The following is a 16,251-nucleotide window of genomic DNA, read 5'->3' as shown; positions in this document are numbered from 1 at the left end:
TTTAAGATTTAAGCATTTGCTTTGTGCTCTGGGTATTATTAGGTTTAAAGCAATTTAGACTGAATCAGTCAGGGCTTTTTCTTCGACTTAAATGATCCCTCCTTGCTTGAATCTCATCTGGCAGATTGGTTTTTGGGAAAAACCAATCTGGCAGCGAAGGGAAAGAGACTGACAGAAAAAGGAAACTACTTTAAAAATGATTTCTGTGTTTCTTGGCAGGGCACTGTATTTCACAATGAATTGGATACATTGTGCCTGTAGCGCATTCACAACAGCCAAAATAACTGTATTACATCAGCAGATATATCCCAAAAGATACAGCGAAACAAGGTCACTCCTCTTCAATCCCCACACAAGTCTATTTTCATAACACATTTCTACAACGCCGCTTATAGCACTATACTTAGAGCTGTTATGCAAACACACATTTCTGACTCACACTGTTATATTACAATCACTCATGGCTCATGTTTTGAAAATGAGGGGGCTAAGAATTCAAGAGACAGGTTACTGTACACTCTTAGAAATGAAGGTTCTAACTAAAACCATAATAGGGTTCTTTGGATTGTCCCTTTGGATGTTCTATGTAGAACCCAAGATAAAGGGTTTTACCTAGAACCATCTGACAAAAGCTGGTCTAACAGAGCCCACCCAGAGTGTCCTACCAAGAACACTTTTAAATTCCAAGGGTAGATGAAACATCTACAGTAGAACCCACCCAGGGGACTCTACCGAGAACTCTTTTATATTTTAAAGGAGTCACTCAGGACCCATCAAGAAAGATCTACCGAGAACCCTTTCACCTTTCCAGGGTTTCAATGACAAGCCATCAGGGAGGATCTACTGAGAACCCTTTTATACTCCAAGGGTTTATCTATAATCCACCCAGGAAGTTCTACAAAGAACCCATTTATAGCCCAAATGTTTCATCAAGTTGGCTCTACCGAGAACCCCTTATATTCCAAGGGTTTCAGTAAAAACTGTGTTCTACCAAGAACCTTTTTATACTTGAAGGGTTTCATCTAAAACTCATCCAGTGTGATCTAAAAACACCCTTTTTTTCTGGGGTTTCACCTATAACCCACTTGTCTGTGGAGGGTTCTACAAAGAACCATATTGTATTCTACAAATGAGATTAAAAAAAAAAAAAAAAAAACAAGAACAAAAGTAAAATGAATTAAGGGGATAAACACTTGAATATTTAAGGGTGAGGATCTTTTAAGACCTTGAAGAACTCTTTCTTTCACAAAAGGGTTCTTTGGATGAAAAGGCTTTTTAATGGAACCCTTACTCTCACAAAGAATCCTCTCTTCAAAAAAAGTGTTCTTCAAAAGTAAATGGTTCTGGGTTGAACCCTAAACCCTTCAGGAGGAACCACTGTGGAACCCTTATTTTTAAGAGTGTACTGCCAGCTATTTAAGTACAGCTAAATCATGCTGGTTTATGAAACAGTGTTGCTATGCCACACTTTGGCGCAAAGACAAACTGGCTGCCAGGCTGACTCTGCCATATCCAGTTATACATGCATGTATTAAAAACACTCTTCTTCTGTTTTTATCTCTCACACAGACAGCCTCAAGATAGTCCATTCTGTGTAGGTGGAGAGCTTGATATAAAAATAATGTTTGATTGACTGTGGTGGCCTATGTGCTGGCCTCCATTAATAACTGTATTAGTGGACAACAATAGGGCCCGTCTACAGGGAATGGAAGTTGAGAGAGAGAGGAGAGGGCTGAAATTAATTACTGCGTCTATCTGACTGTCACTGGCTCAGCTATTATCTCTCCTCTCTTATTCCCTCGCTTTCTCTCCCTCCGTGTGCCTCGACTTCCTACAGTGTCCCCTCTAGTCTCCGTGCAATATATTACTAGTGTTTCGCCACAGAGCCAAAAAATGACATTTTCACTCTATATTATGGCACATTATAAAACACCATTTGTAGGAGCTCTTGAAGTCTATGTATATTATTAAATCAACTGCTCTATCAACACTCTTAGACTATACAAACTTCAATTTTATGGATCATTGAAGTAAGAAATTCTGTTCATATATGTATGGTGTACCATTCTGTTTTGCAGATTAACTCTTTGGTAGCCAAATTTTATTATACGTGATTTGTCTGACATCCGCTGTTAACAGTGACAAAACTTTCAAATTAGACACTAGTTGAGTTATTGGTTTTTGTTATTGGAGTTTTTAGATCCAATCAAAGTGATGAAGTTAAATAAATCTGACTGAACAGCTGATATCCCCGCAGTTGTGGTCTTGGCCGGTCTTGAAATAAATTCTAAAGTCCTCTTTGTCTGAGAACGAGACGAGGCCGAGTAACAATGCGGCGAGACCTTCAAAAAGTGGTCTTGAGACTCGTGTCGAGACCGGGACAGATCTTGAGTAGGCTTCTACAACACTACTGGAGACTTACCCTAAATACGACACATTGTTCAAATCAGGTTGATAGCCAGATAACTAGACAAACACAAGTTTAATCAAACACCACCCCCAATAAAAGTTCTATCGGCCTTTAAGGCAGAGAACCTTGAAGTCAGAAATATCCTGTAGGGAACTAGATGATAAGAGAAAAACAATCCAGTACGGACTCCGTATGGAAATGGAGAGCTGTGATAAAGTTCAACCACTCAGTTGATGGATGAGGCGGGAGGAGTCATCGAAATAACCTTCACTACCCTAACCCTATCCTTAACCACTGACCCAAAATCAGCCTTTTCCCAATTGAGCCTTTCTGAGTCCCTCCCCTTTTGCTCTGTGCTCCAATAACAGTTGAGCAAACTTGCTGCATCGGACAACTTTCTCATTTTCGTGTAAAAGCGACATGTAGTCACATGTTGAGTTAGCTAATGTTCGCAAAATGATAGCTAACTAGCTGGGAAATGTTAGTGAAAATGGTAGTCTGACTCACTGACTGTACTCTGTGGGTATAAGCCTCCCATTGGATGACTATTTCATCACCAGGAAAACAACAGCATCCTCTGAGCTAGGAGTCTACACGCTAAAATGGCAAATCAGCACCTGGGTCGCAAGTGGTACAAACTAGGGATGATAACAATCAATCGATGATCGATTAATCTATTGTTAAGAATCTAAAAATTGAATTGATCAAATAAAGATATGACATATATTTTTATCATGATTGCTCCACATGATACTCAAGTATATGTGATTAAGTAGGTAGGTCTTAATATGCTTCGTAGGCTTCATAATTCTGTCAGAGAAGATGCAATATGTTGCTGCTATGTTTGTCAGCTTTGACAGAGGGAGAAAAAAAGGGAAAAATGTTGAGGGAAAAAAACACTTCAATGTTTTATGTACTTTTTAAAAAATGAGTAATCTATTGCTTGATCACTGATGTTACCAATGATCGATTAAGATGCAATTCTTGTACAAATGTAAATAAGATAGCAGCTGTTGCAGCAGCTGTTCCACCAAAACAAGTTCCCCCCGGACACCATTTTGCAGGGGCACCGTCACTGCATCCTGGGCTTTGCACCACCCAAGACAATTATGATTGGTTTAAAGTAATACATAGAAGCCAGGGTGTTTTTTCCCCTATAATAAGATGATAATGAGTGGAACCAGACCTTTCGTCCAGCACTGAGCACTGTGCAGATACATCTTGCTAAGTAGATGCATGCTAACTAGCTAGCTAATGAGTGATGCAGAATAGCTAACTGGTTTTGCTAACATTAGCAAACTGTATTTTTTCTACAGGTCACTGAGCAGCATCTTCAACTATGGTTTTCTTTTCAACATAGACATAGATAGCCTAGCACATAGCATAAGTACAGGAAAAAGGAAATGACCAAGTGTACTAAGCTTGCTCAAGTGTTATTGTAGCACTGAGTGAAAAGGGGCGGGACATAGGAAGGGTCACAGCTTTTTCCCCAATTGCACAAGCCCTCCCCAATTAACTGGTCTTTAGTCTGAAATATGACCCAGAAGTCTGACTCACACACACACACAAACACACACACAGACGCACATTCTAACCCCAGGACCTGTGCACTGAATAAATTGCGTTGGTCTGCCAGATCCCTTATTGCATCACTTGAGAGACAGAGAATGAGAGAGAGGGGGAGATGGAGACAGAGAGAGGAGGGGGAGGATGCTGCCAGTGTGTTCTCCCTGCTCTGCATTAAGTTCCTTTTGTCAGCCAACACCGAGCTAAAAATGGCTCCATGCAGCCAACTTTAGCTCTACAAAGGTGAGACACTCCGTGGCAGCCGATGAGTCATCTTTCTGTGTATTTCTGCGCGGTTATCTCAGACTATCATTAGCGATTTCATAAAGCAAGCGCCTCTGCTGTCACACTTGCGAGGAGAAATTAGAGACCATCTACTCTCACACATGCAGACGTGGGCGGCGACATTATCATTTCAAGAGTGTAACCTGTGCGTGTACATCTGCAAGCTCACACGCTCTCATGTGAGCGCTGAAAGGTTAATAAAACTTAAATGAGAAAAGAAAAAAGCTTAATTGAGAAATTGCTCATCTCTCTTTGCTGACAACATGGGTTGCTATGACTTCAGTGAAGGAAAACACACTTTTAAAAGGTAAAATGAAAATATATGGCCCAGCCTTGACTTTTATCTGCCTGATATCACTCTAGTAGTTTGGATTAATTCCAGCCCAATGCCTTTACATTCATATTCATTGGTTTCTTAACACAATTGCACTCGTGCAGTGTTGCCATTAAGGCGCAACTTAGTGTGTTTTTCTTTCTTTCCATATATCTGCATTTTCTTTTGATTCCCTCCTTTTATGTTTTAACCTTTCTTGCCCTCCCTTCCTTCTCATAAAATCTGCAAAAGAAAAAGAACAAAAGTACAAACAAGTTGCACAAAGAAATTGGTAAAATGACTAAGTATAATCATGCAATATGGCTGTCACTCAGTTTTACAAAAAGGAAAAGAGCAATGATTCTCTTCTCTCCCCCGTGTCAGCACCCTTCCACCACTGTTCAGAAATTACTGCCATATTGTTTACCTCTTTTGTATTCTTCCAGGCCGTGAATCGCATGTGTAATTTTCTCTGCATGAACTAACGCATTGATACTGCGTAAAGAGAAGCAAACTGACAGGCAGCCAGAGAAACAGAAAAGAATACTCCAAAGTAGGGATGTCTCCGTTAGGTCTTTTGCCCCAGATACTGATCCGAATTGTTTCTCATCCACTATCTGCTGAGACTGTGTCTGATCCAAAATTCATATTTTCCTACATAAGACAGCTGCAGTGCACACTGGGCCTACGTGGAAATTATTAAAGCAGTTATTCCAGAGAGTTCCTCCAGAGAAGAGTGGACACTGCAGGAAGGTTTTGATTTTCAGGCAATTTCGCTTTATCCCCCTGTCGACAAAATAGAAGCATCATTCATGTGGAAAATGATGCTAAAACAGTTGCAAGGCAAACATTTATTTATTCATTTTTTAGCCCACAGCTCCTTCAATATCTTACTGGCACAGACAGTCATTTTAGCAGAAACCGCTGGCCACCATTGATGTTTCTCTGCAGTTTCCTTACGATGACCTGCATTATGTAATCATTCCACTGTTTTAAAGAGATAGTTAAAACTTTTTTAAGAGGGGTTGAAAAAGGTACTTATCGATAGTCTGTGTAGTAGCCATAGTCAGTCTTGGGGAGTAACTAATTACATGTAACGGGATTATGTAATAAAGAAGGTTATCTTTAATTTATCAATGTAGCTAAGGTAAACATACAGTCATTTGTGCACTGTGCTAACCCCAGCCTACAGCATGTAGTAAATTTGATTTCAGTCTGATGTTGCAATTTTCTGACCCAATATGTCATCCTATGCATTAGAGTCCTGAAGTATTACGGTTGTGAAAATGTAGCACCAAATTATAGGACTGTCTTCACACTGCATTTAGCCCCAGGCTGAAGAAGCTGTTAGACCCAGCCTAAGAAAGCTTTCACACTGGCACAATCCTGGAACATTCCAAAGTGGGCTAACCCTGACTTTAGCCTAGGGCTTGCTAGCCCTGCTCCAGAGCAGGGTGTGGAACGGGGCTAAAAGAGCTGAGTAGTCCCGGAACATCAGTTGGTGTACCAGCAAACATGTAACCCAGGGCTAGTAGAAGTGCAGTGTAAGCCCTGTGCTTTGTGTAACCCTGACATAGCAATATGTGTGCAAAAAGGGGCCAAGGTTAACTCTTAGCCCAGGGTTAAGATGGCCCAGAGCAATTAATATGCAGTGTGAAAAGCCCTTCTGAAGGCAAGGTAAACCAGTGAAAAATATAGCATACACTTAAACAGATATCATTTTTTTTAAGTATGCCTTTATTTAAGTGGCTAAACTATATGGTTATCTGCTGACCCCATCTGCAACAGTGCAATGCTAAGCGTTCATGCTGGGACTCTTGTCTGTTTCTCTACAGTATCCTCAGATACCAACCCTGATACTATGTAGCGGGGACCCCACCGCTGCATCCCGGTCTTAGCTTCGTCCAGGACGATTGCGATTGGTTTAGAAAAACACAGTGTTGAGCACTGCAGATATCGATCTGGCTATGCGAGACCATTAATATACTGACTATCAATAAGTTCATCATACAATCCCACTTCAACAAATCTGAAATATCCCTTTACAGAATCACAGCAAAGCATTACAGCTGATTTACAGCTAAGTCACATCTGGGATATAATAAAAAAAGGATCAGAGATGGATGTAAATGAGTGAGGATTAGATTTTTGTGTAGCCAAAATGGATCCATAATCAAAAAAAAGTTTTGATATATCTGCAGATCAGCTTGAGACATCCCTACTTGCAGACACATACAGGGACACATACAAACACCACACATACAAAACTGGCCTTTCACACTATCAGGAGAATACACACACTGTCTTGTTTTCTCTTTCTCACACACACTCACTTGTGCTGGTGAGTACAAGGTCCGGCTGGAGTCACGGGAGTTGTACGCCCCCGGGTGCGCAGCGGCTGCTGCGTGTCGCATCTTCCTCACTCCTTCTCCCTTCTCACCTCTGGCACCTCCTCTCTCCTTCCCCGCCACTGTGCCTCCAGGCCCTGATCCAGCAGCCACAAGTCCTTTGTCCATCTTTGCACCCCCGCAACCGGGGGCGCCCATGCAACAGAGGGTGCCCTGGGCCAGCTCCAGCTCAATTTCCGCATCCATCTCCGCCTCCTCTTGGGCCTCCTTGTTGGAGTCGTCCAGGTGCTTCATCAGCACGGCCACCACCACATTGATGAGCACGAACTGGGCGGTGAGCACGAAGGAGACAAAGTACATGGGCGAGATAAACTGAAGGCTAGGATTGCAGGCATAGTCCACATCGGTGCCATGGTCTGGTGGGCACTCCCGCAATGTGTCCTGTAGTCATAGAGGCAGAAGATGGAGAAAAGGGTCAGGGCAGGGTTGGTTAGGAGTGGAGGAAGACTAACAGCGTGGTAGAGGAAGTTCAAAGAGACAACACAGATAAGCTATCAGGTGTACCGCTTTGTGAAGATGCAGGAAGCGGACTAAATGACAGGATCACTTTAACCCTCTAGACCCCAGTAGAATTCTATAACCCCAATTCCAATAAATTTGGAATGTTGTGTAAAACGTAAATAAAAACAGACTGTAATGATTTGCAAAAACTTTTTGACCTGCATATCTAATGGTCAAACTGAAAACCAAACACTCATTCTGAATTTAATACCTGCAGTTTGTTCCAAAAAAATTGCAACAGAGGCACGTTTACCACCGTGATGCATCACCTTTTCTTTGAACGATGCGTTTGGGAACCGAGGGTACAAATCTTTGAAGATTTCATTTTCGCTTCATATACGATTTCAAGTGCTCAACAGTCTCTGTTGTCGTATTTTGCGCTTCATAATGCACCACGCATTTTCGTTGGGAGACAGGTCTTGGGCTGCAAGTCAGGCCATGATTTCTGAAAATCTGCTCTGTGTCAGTCCATCTTTGATGACCTCGGGCCCCAGACCAGTCCGCAGCATTTCAGGATGTTGTTGATAAATGGCTTCTCCTTGCACGGTAGAGTCTTAACTTGCAGGGACAAATTGTGTTTACTGATAACGGTTTTCAAATACAATTATGTGGGTTTTTAGTGCAGTTTTTAATGTGATGCTGTCTGAGGGGTCAAAAGTCACACGTATTAAATGCTGGTTTTTCAGCCTTGCCTTTTACATGCAGAGATTCCTCCAGATTCTCCGAATCTTTTATTGATATTATGAATTGTAGATGGTGAAATCCATAAATTCCTGTAGTTTTCTGTTGAGAAATGTTGCATTTTGCCCCTGCAGGATGGCCTTTCATATCCAATCATGATACTACTTCCTGTTACCAATTACCTGTTTACCTTTTAAACGTTCCTAACAGGTATTTTCTGAGCATTCAAAAGTTTTCCAAGTCTTTTATTGCTCCTGTCTCAACTTTTTTGAAACATGTTGCAGGCATCAAATTCAGAATGAGTGTATACAGACAAAAAAGTTAGTCAGCTTAAACATTAAATATCTTTGTAGAATATAGGTGGAAAAGTTTTATAGCATTCTGTTTATTTACATTTTACGCAGCGCCCCAACTTCTTCTTGGAATCAGGGTTGTAATTTTCTGTGAATTTATGAGGCTATAGTTTAGTGCTGTTTTTCACTAGATTAGATTTTACTGTAAGAAATGACACATGAGTGTTTACAGTTCACATTGCTTAAAGCAGCCACAATGGAAAAAAAATCCTTATTAAATACATTTTAGGTAATAACAGAATGCATGTTAACAAGGCTCTTTGTATTCATGACAGCTTGTATAATCATCATAATCTTAATTGTTTTGCTTCTATGCAAAACAGCAGTAGGCATTTTTTTTCCCTCTGTAGCATTATTCTAGTGCTTTTCCAGCCTGGTTAACATGCGCGCAGTGGAGTTCAGTCAGAGCAGAACCAAAGTGACAAGTGTTTTCTGGAGGAAGTACACATATCTCACCCAGGCTGTGACCACACATAACAATTTTAGCCCTCTGAGCTGAAGCTGGTCTTTTCTATCTAATTTGGCATGACATTTACACACTGTGCTCCCTCACACAACATCTCCCTTTTAAGCCTTCACTCCGTGTGTATCATATTTCTTTACATATTTTTGTTCTTTCCTATTCCAAATCTCTATTTGCTCGCGCTCGTGTTGCTCTGCCGCCCTTTTTTTCATTTTTGCTGTAATTTTCCCTCTGGAGGGGAGAGAACATAATAACTGGTCAGTTCTTTTAACCCCCTTCCCATCCTCTCATCCTCCCACTTATTACACTTAGCTGGTTCCTCCTCATCTCCCCACTGCCCTCTTACCTGCCTTCCTCTCCCTCATTATTTCCTCTTTTCCCTATCATCACTGCATGGCTAATTACCACTCTGCCTCACCGGCTTCTTACTAAACCAAAGCAGGTCTACCTCTCTCATAGCGCAGGTAATAATTTGACAGCTAAAATGACAGCGATTTACTCTGAACGGGAGCATCTGCGGCCTGCTGCTTTGCTTCATGGCCCGCCACCATCCACACTGCCTGTATCCAGTGTGTGTTTAATGGTCCACGCCCGACACGCTCCAGAATAATCTCTATTCCCCTTGAAGCCTACTGTAGGTGTGCGCAGAAGTGGTCATAGCCGCTGGTGGTGGTAGATGTGTGTGCCGGGAAAATTGGTGTTTTGTGTGTGTGTGTGTGTGTGTGCAATGAGGCACAGTCACTCCCCTGCCCATCAGTAAGGAAATCTGTGCCCCTGGTGCTGAGCAAGCACATTTCCTTTTCATCAGCAAGCATCGCTACAGTGGAAGAAAGGGCGGAGGGCAGAAACAGAGGAAGAGTTTGTCTGTTTCTCATCACTTGACTGTTTTCTCTGGTTCATTTGTTTCTGTTTTTCGTACTTTTAAAGCACAAATACCAAGCAAGTTGAATGAAGAAACAGCTTATTTGAAAGGGGGTGCATAACGCTGATATAACACCGTCATAACCATGACATGACACCTGTCATGAACGCAAAGGACTGTTCATGAATGTTGTCATTATGTGTCATTCATTCAGTTGTCTTTTCTAATAAAAAGTCAACAACATTGTTTGAAATGTTTTTGTTATGACGACTTGACATTAATCAAGACTATGTAACCTGTCAATGTCTTTGTTATGACAACTCAACATTAACTAAGACAATAATGTCTTTGTTATTATAGCTTTACATTAACCAAGAAAACATAACCTGCCAATGTATTTGTTATGACAACTTGACATTAACAAAGACAATAATGTCTTTGTTATTATAGCTTTACATCAACCAAGAAAACATAACCTGTCAATGTATTTGTTATGACAACTTGACATTAACAAAGAAAACAATGTCATTGTAATGACAGCTTGACATTAATCAAGACAACATAGCCTGTCAGTGTCTTTGTCATGACAGCTCAACATTAACTAAGGCAGCTTTACATTAACCAAGAGAACATAACCTGTCAATGTATTTGTTATGACAAGTTGACGTTAACAAAGACAACAATGTCATGGTAATGACAACTTGCCATTAATCAAATCAGCATAACCTGTCAATAGTTGAAAACCTGACAGTGTTTTTTGTTATGACAACTTGGCAATCAAGGCAGCATATCATGCCAATATCTTTGTTATGACAACTTGACATTAACCAAGAGTATAATGTCTTTGTTATGACAACTTCACATTAACCATGGGTATAATGTCTTTGCTGTGACAATCAAGACAACATAACCCACAAATGTCTTTGTTATGACAACTTCACATTAAGCAAGACAGCAATGTGTTAATTAGGACAACTTAACATCCATCAAGACAACAAAGCTTGTCAATTTCTTTGTTATGACAACTTGAAATTAATCAAGGAAGCACCTTATCAAACCTACATCATCACACCTTATCAAATTTTACAGTTTTAGTTTCATTGATAATTAGGCCTACCATGGTATGTTTATGACAGGTTATGTTGTCTTAGTTAATGCCAAGTTATCAAGAAAATCTCAAACAATGTCAACTATGCATTAAATATCATATTTGATCAAGTGACACAATAAACATTCACAAATATTTCTTCATGGGTGTCATGTGAATGTTATGATAGTATCATGTCAGTCCACACAATCCTTCAAAATAAAGCGTTTCTGATGTTTGTCTATGTAAGGCTTTGCACGTTATGTTTTGAATGCCACTTTTTACCTTCATGATGCCATTCCAGTTGTCGCCCGTGGAGACTTGAAACAAGGTAAGGAAGGCCATGCCAAAGTTCTCAAAGGTAGCGTGACGACTCATACCCTCACATGGGTAGTCTGCATTGCAAACTGGGTGGAGGATGAGAGCATGGCGGGCGGATAGAGGAAGAGCAGAAGTTATTGGGTCACAGATAAGGCAGAGGTGCGGGGATAAAGAGAAAGAGAAAATGGAACAGGAAGAGAGGAGAAAGGATAACAAAAGAAGAAGAGCCTTGTGAATCAAAACGTAACATGTCATTAGTCCCAAAAACTGCAGAGGCATGCACCATTTCTGTCGTTAAGCTGCCTGGATGACTGTCCAAACAAGCCAGCCCAATGTAGACACAGTCTGTTATCAAATCAGCAGCAATGTGACCAAACACTCTATTTGTCTTTGAGCTTATATCCCAAGATAATCTCCAGAATGGCCTCAAGAAAGAGACACTTGCATTCGCCGCTAATCCTTTCTCCTGCCAAACTCCAATAGCATGCAATGTTGCCACTGGCTGCAGCTGCAGCGCACAAGGGAAATATGACAGTTTGGAAGACATATCCTCCAACTTCAATGTGGATATTTTAGGACAGTACTTATGTTTCAGAATACTGGAGAGTGGGTTGATTCCCTAATGGCTGTCTGACTGCAGGAGAGAGGACTGATGAAAAGGAATAAAGGATGTGGAAGAAATAAGGAGATTTTCATACTAAAGTTAACACAAGTCCTCTTGCTTTTATGCTTCACAAAAGCCACAATTTCATTTAGCCACTGGCGCGGTCCTTGACATATGTTGAATTTTAATCCCCTTACACCTATAGTGATGATTTGTGAACAGTATTCTCTTCAACTAGTTGGATTAATCCTTTCATGTCAACATACAGTATGTACATATATGTGCTGAAAGGATTAATCCAACCATTGGAAGAGCTTATGTACTTATTTCCACATACAATGGTGCATATTGTGTTATATCATAATGCACGGTTTCTCAAAAGTTTTAAGTTACGCCTTGAGATCAAAGAGTATCCCATCCGCTGTGAAAGGAAAATCAGTCCAAAAGTAAAAATACTTGAATTAACTCTCAAATTCTTCTGCACACGACTCCACTTTAAAAGGCCAAAAGAAGCTGGAGTTATGGCTTCACACATCCCATTTTTTTGTCATTTATCCCATTGCATTGATCTAACTATCCAAATACTTTTAAAAATAATTAATCAATGTATTATCAAAAGATCAATTACATGGTGCCAGTAGCAAACACAATCATATCACAGCCTTGGTTCTCTTGAATCTTTATATCTTTTATATTCTTGTCATCAAGATCATTAAATGAATATATGTATGGATACTATTTAAACATTTGTAGCTAAAAAAACACAACTGTATAATATTTTTAACATTACTTATTTCTAAAGTGCACAGGTAGAGCAAACAAAAAGTTCTTTTTGTGATATAATCTTCTGTAGGAGCGCGGCAGGTGCTCTTACCAAGTTCTCCAAAAAGCTCTACTCCTAAGGCGGCGTAGATGAAAAACAGCAGCATGAAGAGCAGGCCCAGGTTACCCACCTGCAACACACAGAGACAGGAGAACATCTTATCATGCACATGTGATAAACCATTTGACAGCATTCTAACATTTGCAATGACAAAGCATTACCTGAGAAGCATTGTGTCTTTGTTTTACACACTAGTTATATAGTTAAAATTTAATGCGCAAGACTTGGGGCCATATTTAGATGAGCTACAGCACATGGTCTAAAGTGCATGGTGCATATAGGGTTGAAGTCCACTTTGCTACTTAAATGGTGCGAAGAGGCTTTATTTAGTTTTTTAATAAATCATCAGTGTATGTATGTATGTATTAAACAAACCAGAGTGTCATCTCTCATCCCTTTAAGAGCCAGGTGCGCCTGCCTGTGGCACGTTGCCATTTAAAAGACGGATGGGCAAGTTGAAGAAGCTAAGGTGGATGCTGAAATGACCCACTTGTAGTGATGCAGGCACGAATCTGCGGTTCGGTCAGGCCGCCTCATAAAAATTAACATGATAAACAGCAGATGGGTTTCAGGTGGATGAAACAGGATGAAGTGTCTCCACATAAAGAGAGAAGCTGTGTACGACTTTCTGAACAATGCACAGCAGAATAACTGCTACGGCATTACAGTGCACATGGAAACGTTACCACGTAATTACTGAAAGCAGCCTCTCGAATCATTAAAGTTAACTGCTGAAGAAAACACTCATACATTAACACAACACAATAAAGAAATCACCCGGAAAGCTCACGCTACTCAACGTAATTTAAAAGATGATTTAACCATCAGAGAGGTTGTAATTATACCAAAAACTAAGTACTAAAAACTAGAAACTGTAGTTATAAACTTTCCAGAGGAAACTCTCCAGAGCAAATGGAGGAAATACTTTTTTAAATAGCTGATGGAAGTCGGGATTTATGTACCTGTTTTACTTCAAACAGCTTCACTGTATGAACTGACTGTGTGTGAGACCTTTTGGATATGTAGAAGAAGAACATAAATTAACAGTAAATCCTGACCAATCCTGTTGGATTTGAACAATGAATGAAGTTACAGCTGCTGTGTCTTGTGCGTAAATACTGTGACCCATCAGTTAATCAGTTAATCAGTTTCTTTTATGGTATGCAATTAACTACAGTCCCACAGCCCTAGAAGTAGAGTGTATGCAAGTTGTGAACAAACCTATGTGGGCACATCTTACTGTCTTAATAACATGTCCTTTAAATAGCAGGAAAATACTACATCATTAACTTTTGATCAGACTTTTGTTGCTCAGTGGTGCAGTCACTTTCTGCAGCCTCATGATAGCAATGTGCCTGACCACACCTAATTTTAAAGAGCAATGTTTTTGAGCGCACAGATGGGTTCAAGTGTGTTTACTACTTACTACACAACATTGGCGCTGGCCATGAAAATGACAACACGTCAGTCAGAAAATAGCAATGACAGCTGCGCTGTGCTGCGCACCGCTTTGTGCCAGACAGAAGATAGTGCCTTTGTTTGTTTTTAGTGAGCAGCATTAAAAATCCCTAGTTGAAAATGTGCAAAAATACATAGCGCGTATTGTCAAACACTGCTACCGAACAAATAAGCAGAAAATGAAACACAGTGTTTAATAGCTGTGCATTAAAAATGTGACATTGGACAACCTTCTTCTTCCGTAGCCTGCTTACTTCTCCAAACACGGCACAGCTTCCTCTGAGATTTTGATACGACTGAACCCCTGACGCTGTTGTGAATTTCTGAGTTTGGGGGGTTTGGGATTTGGCTCGGTTCCACCACAAAACAGCCTTCTGTTACCACAACTTAATGGTGATGATGATGTCGCACAGTAAACACTCAGGGCAAAATCTAATCCCATTACAGGGATACAAAACCCGGTCTCCTATTCACTGTCTTTAACACTCTGCTAACAACGCTGCTCCACCGGGAATGACAAAATGCACTGACAAATAGTTACTATAATTATACTCCATGTGTTCCAAAGAGAGGTTTAGATCACTCCACCTGTTTTTCGCTGTTTACTTTGTGGAGTTCGGTCTGGGAATAATGCATCAACATTAAGAACATGACAGGGTTTATTTATAAGATATTTAACACAGGCTACAATGCAAACAAAGTTTATTAAAATAAACAATGTTGAGAATCTTGTAGCAGGAGCTTTTTAGCTGTTCTCTGCTGGAAGCGGAGTCTGGCAGGACTATAGTGATGCCCAGCTGTATCAAAAAAAAATTCATAGTGAAAGGGAGTATTTTGATGATAAAGCCTAGTTTGGAGGGAAAGCTGTCAGCAAATAGGAACAAAGTCAAACATTTTAATTGAGATTGAATTTAAGTTGCATTAAAATGACCTACAATCAGATTTCAGAGCAACACAGACAAAAAATAGATTTAGTAGAACCACCTTAGTCATATACTCAGCGTTTAAATATCTTTGTTTAGGTGTCTTCGCCTCTCCTTTGAATCTCACCACAGCCAATTATAGAGGTAAATCAGCAAAACCTCAGTAGGATTGTACCATTATTTACAGTTAAATGCTGCCAAAGACTTCAACATAAATGCCTTGTTGTGATTCATCAGGTTAGTCCAAGCAGGTCAATTCTTCACTTAATGAAAGAGCTGCACAAAATGTCTGCATCCATATAACACAATAGGACTGTTTACCACCCTCTACATTATAAAGACATTAAAGTTTCCTTTTTGATGCAGACAAATACGCCCCATTACATGCACACACCGATGAGTCCCTCTGGAGTGAAAGTAATGGAGGTAATTGCCATACAACCTTTCACTGGGAGCGCCGTAATAATTCTACATGTGACTGTTCTGGGGTTTGCCGCAAGTACATCCTCTTAAGTTGGTGCTATCCTGTCTGGTATACTTAACAATCTGTGCCTCATAATGGCCTCGGCCTATGTGGGATTCAGCATGAGGATGAATGCACTTTTGAGAAAGTTTTACTGGGAGGCAACAGTGCGTTCTATTGGACGAAAATGAGGATGAACTTCTCCGTTTGTTTGAACTAGTTTTTGCACTAATGTACAACAATTTTGCCTCTCTTTTATTGTTTTGGCGATCTAATTTGAAAAGGCGGCCAGCATACTCAACATCAATTATTTAAGCGAAATACAAATGGTTTCGCAGGGGACAGCCTTCTCAAAGCACAAATGGCATACCATGTGGTGTCCACATCTGCCTAAGGCTATTCTGGAGGTTTCTCATCCATTCCCAGAGAAGAGATTAAACAACTGGCTTGACTTTAGTGCCAACATGATATAGGCTATTAGTGTTTGTGAACAGCGTGTTGCAGCCATTTTGCATCAGTTGGGGAGGACCGGGTAATGGGGGATTCTTGTGGGTAAAACGACTTTGTCTCACTGTGTCTGTGTAAAGACAAGCCATAAAAATGCATTTCTCTCGCTATTAAAGGAGCAATATGCCGCAGTTGCGCATGCAAAAATGAGTACAGCAGTCCA

General features: G+C 40.4%; 1 protein-coding gene across 1 annotated transcript in view; it reads right to left on the bottom strand.

Moving 5' to 3' along the window:
• Positions 1 to 16,251, bottom strand: part of LOC146310028 (voltage-dependent T-type calcium channel subunit alpha-1I-like) — a 151,862-nt gene that overhangs the window by 17,602 nt on the left and 118,009 nt on the right. The window contains exons 28-30 of the mRNA XM_084745182.1: positions 12,729 to 12,807; positions 11,215 to 11,336; positions 6,908 to 7,363 (exon numbers count right to left, since the gene is read on the bottom strand). Of these exons, the coding sequence (XP_084601308.1) occupies positions 6,908 to 7,363; positions 11,215 to 11,336; positions 12,729 to 12,807 (657 nt within the window). The remainder of the gene's footprint in view (positions 1 to 6,907; positions 7,364 to 11,214; positions 11,337 to 12,728; positions 12,808 to 16,251) is intronic.

This window comes from Lutjanus erythropterus, chromosome 19 (assembly GCF_056507025.1).
Source record: "Lutjanus erythropterus isolate fLutEry1 chromosome 19, fLutEry1.hap2, whole genome shotgun sequence".
Taxonomy (NCBI): Eukaryota; Metazoa; Chordata; class Actinopteri; order Lutjaniformes; family Lutjanidae; genus Lutjanus; species Lutjanus erythropterus.
Note: the sequence above shows the minus strand (reverse complement) of the source record. Positions and strands in the feature narration are given on the sequence as shown.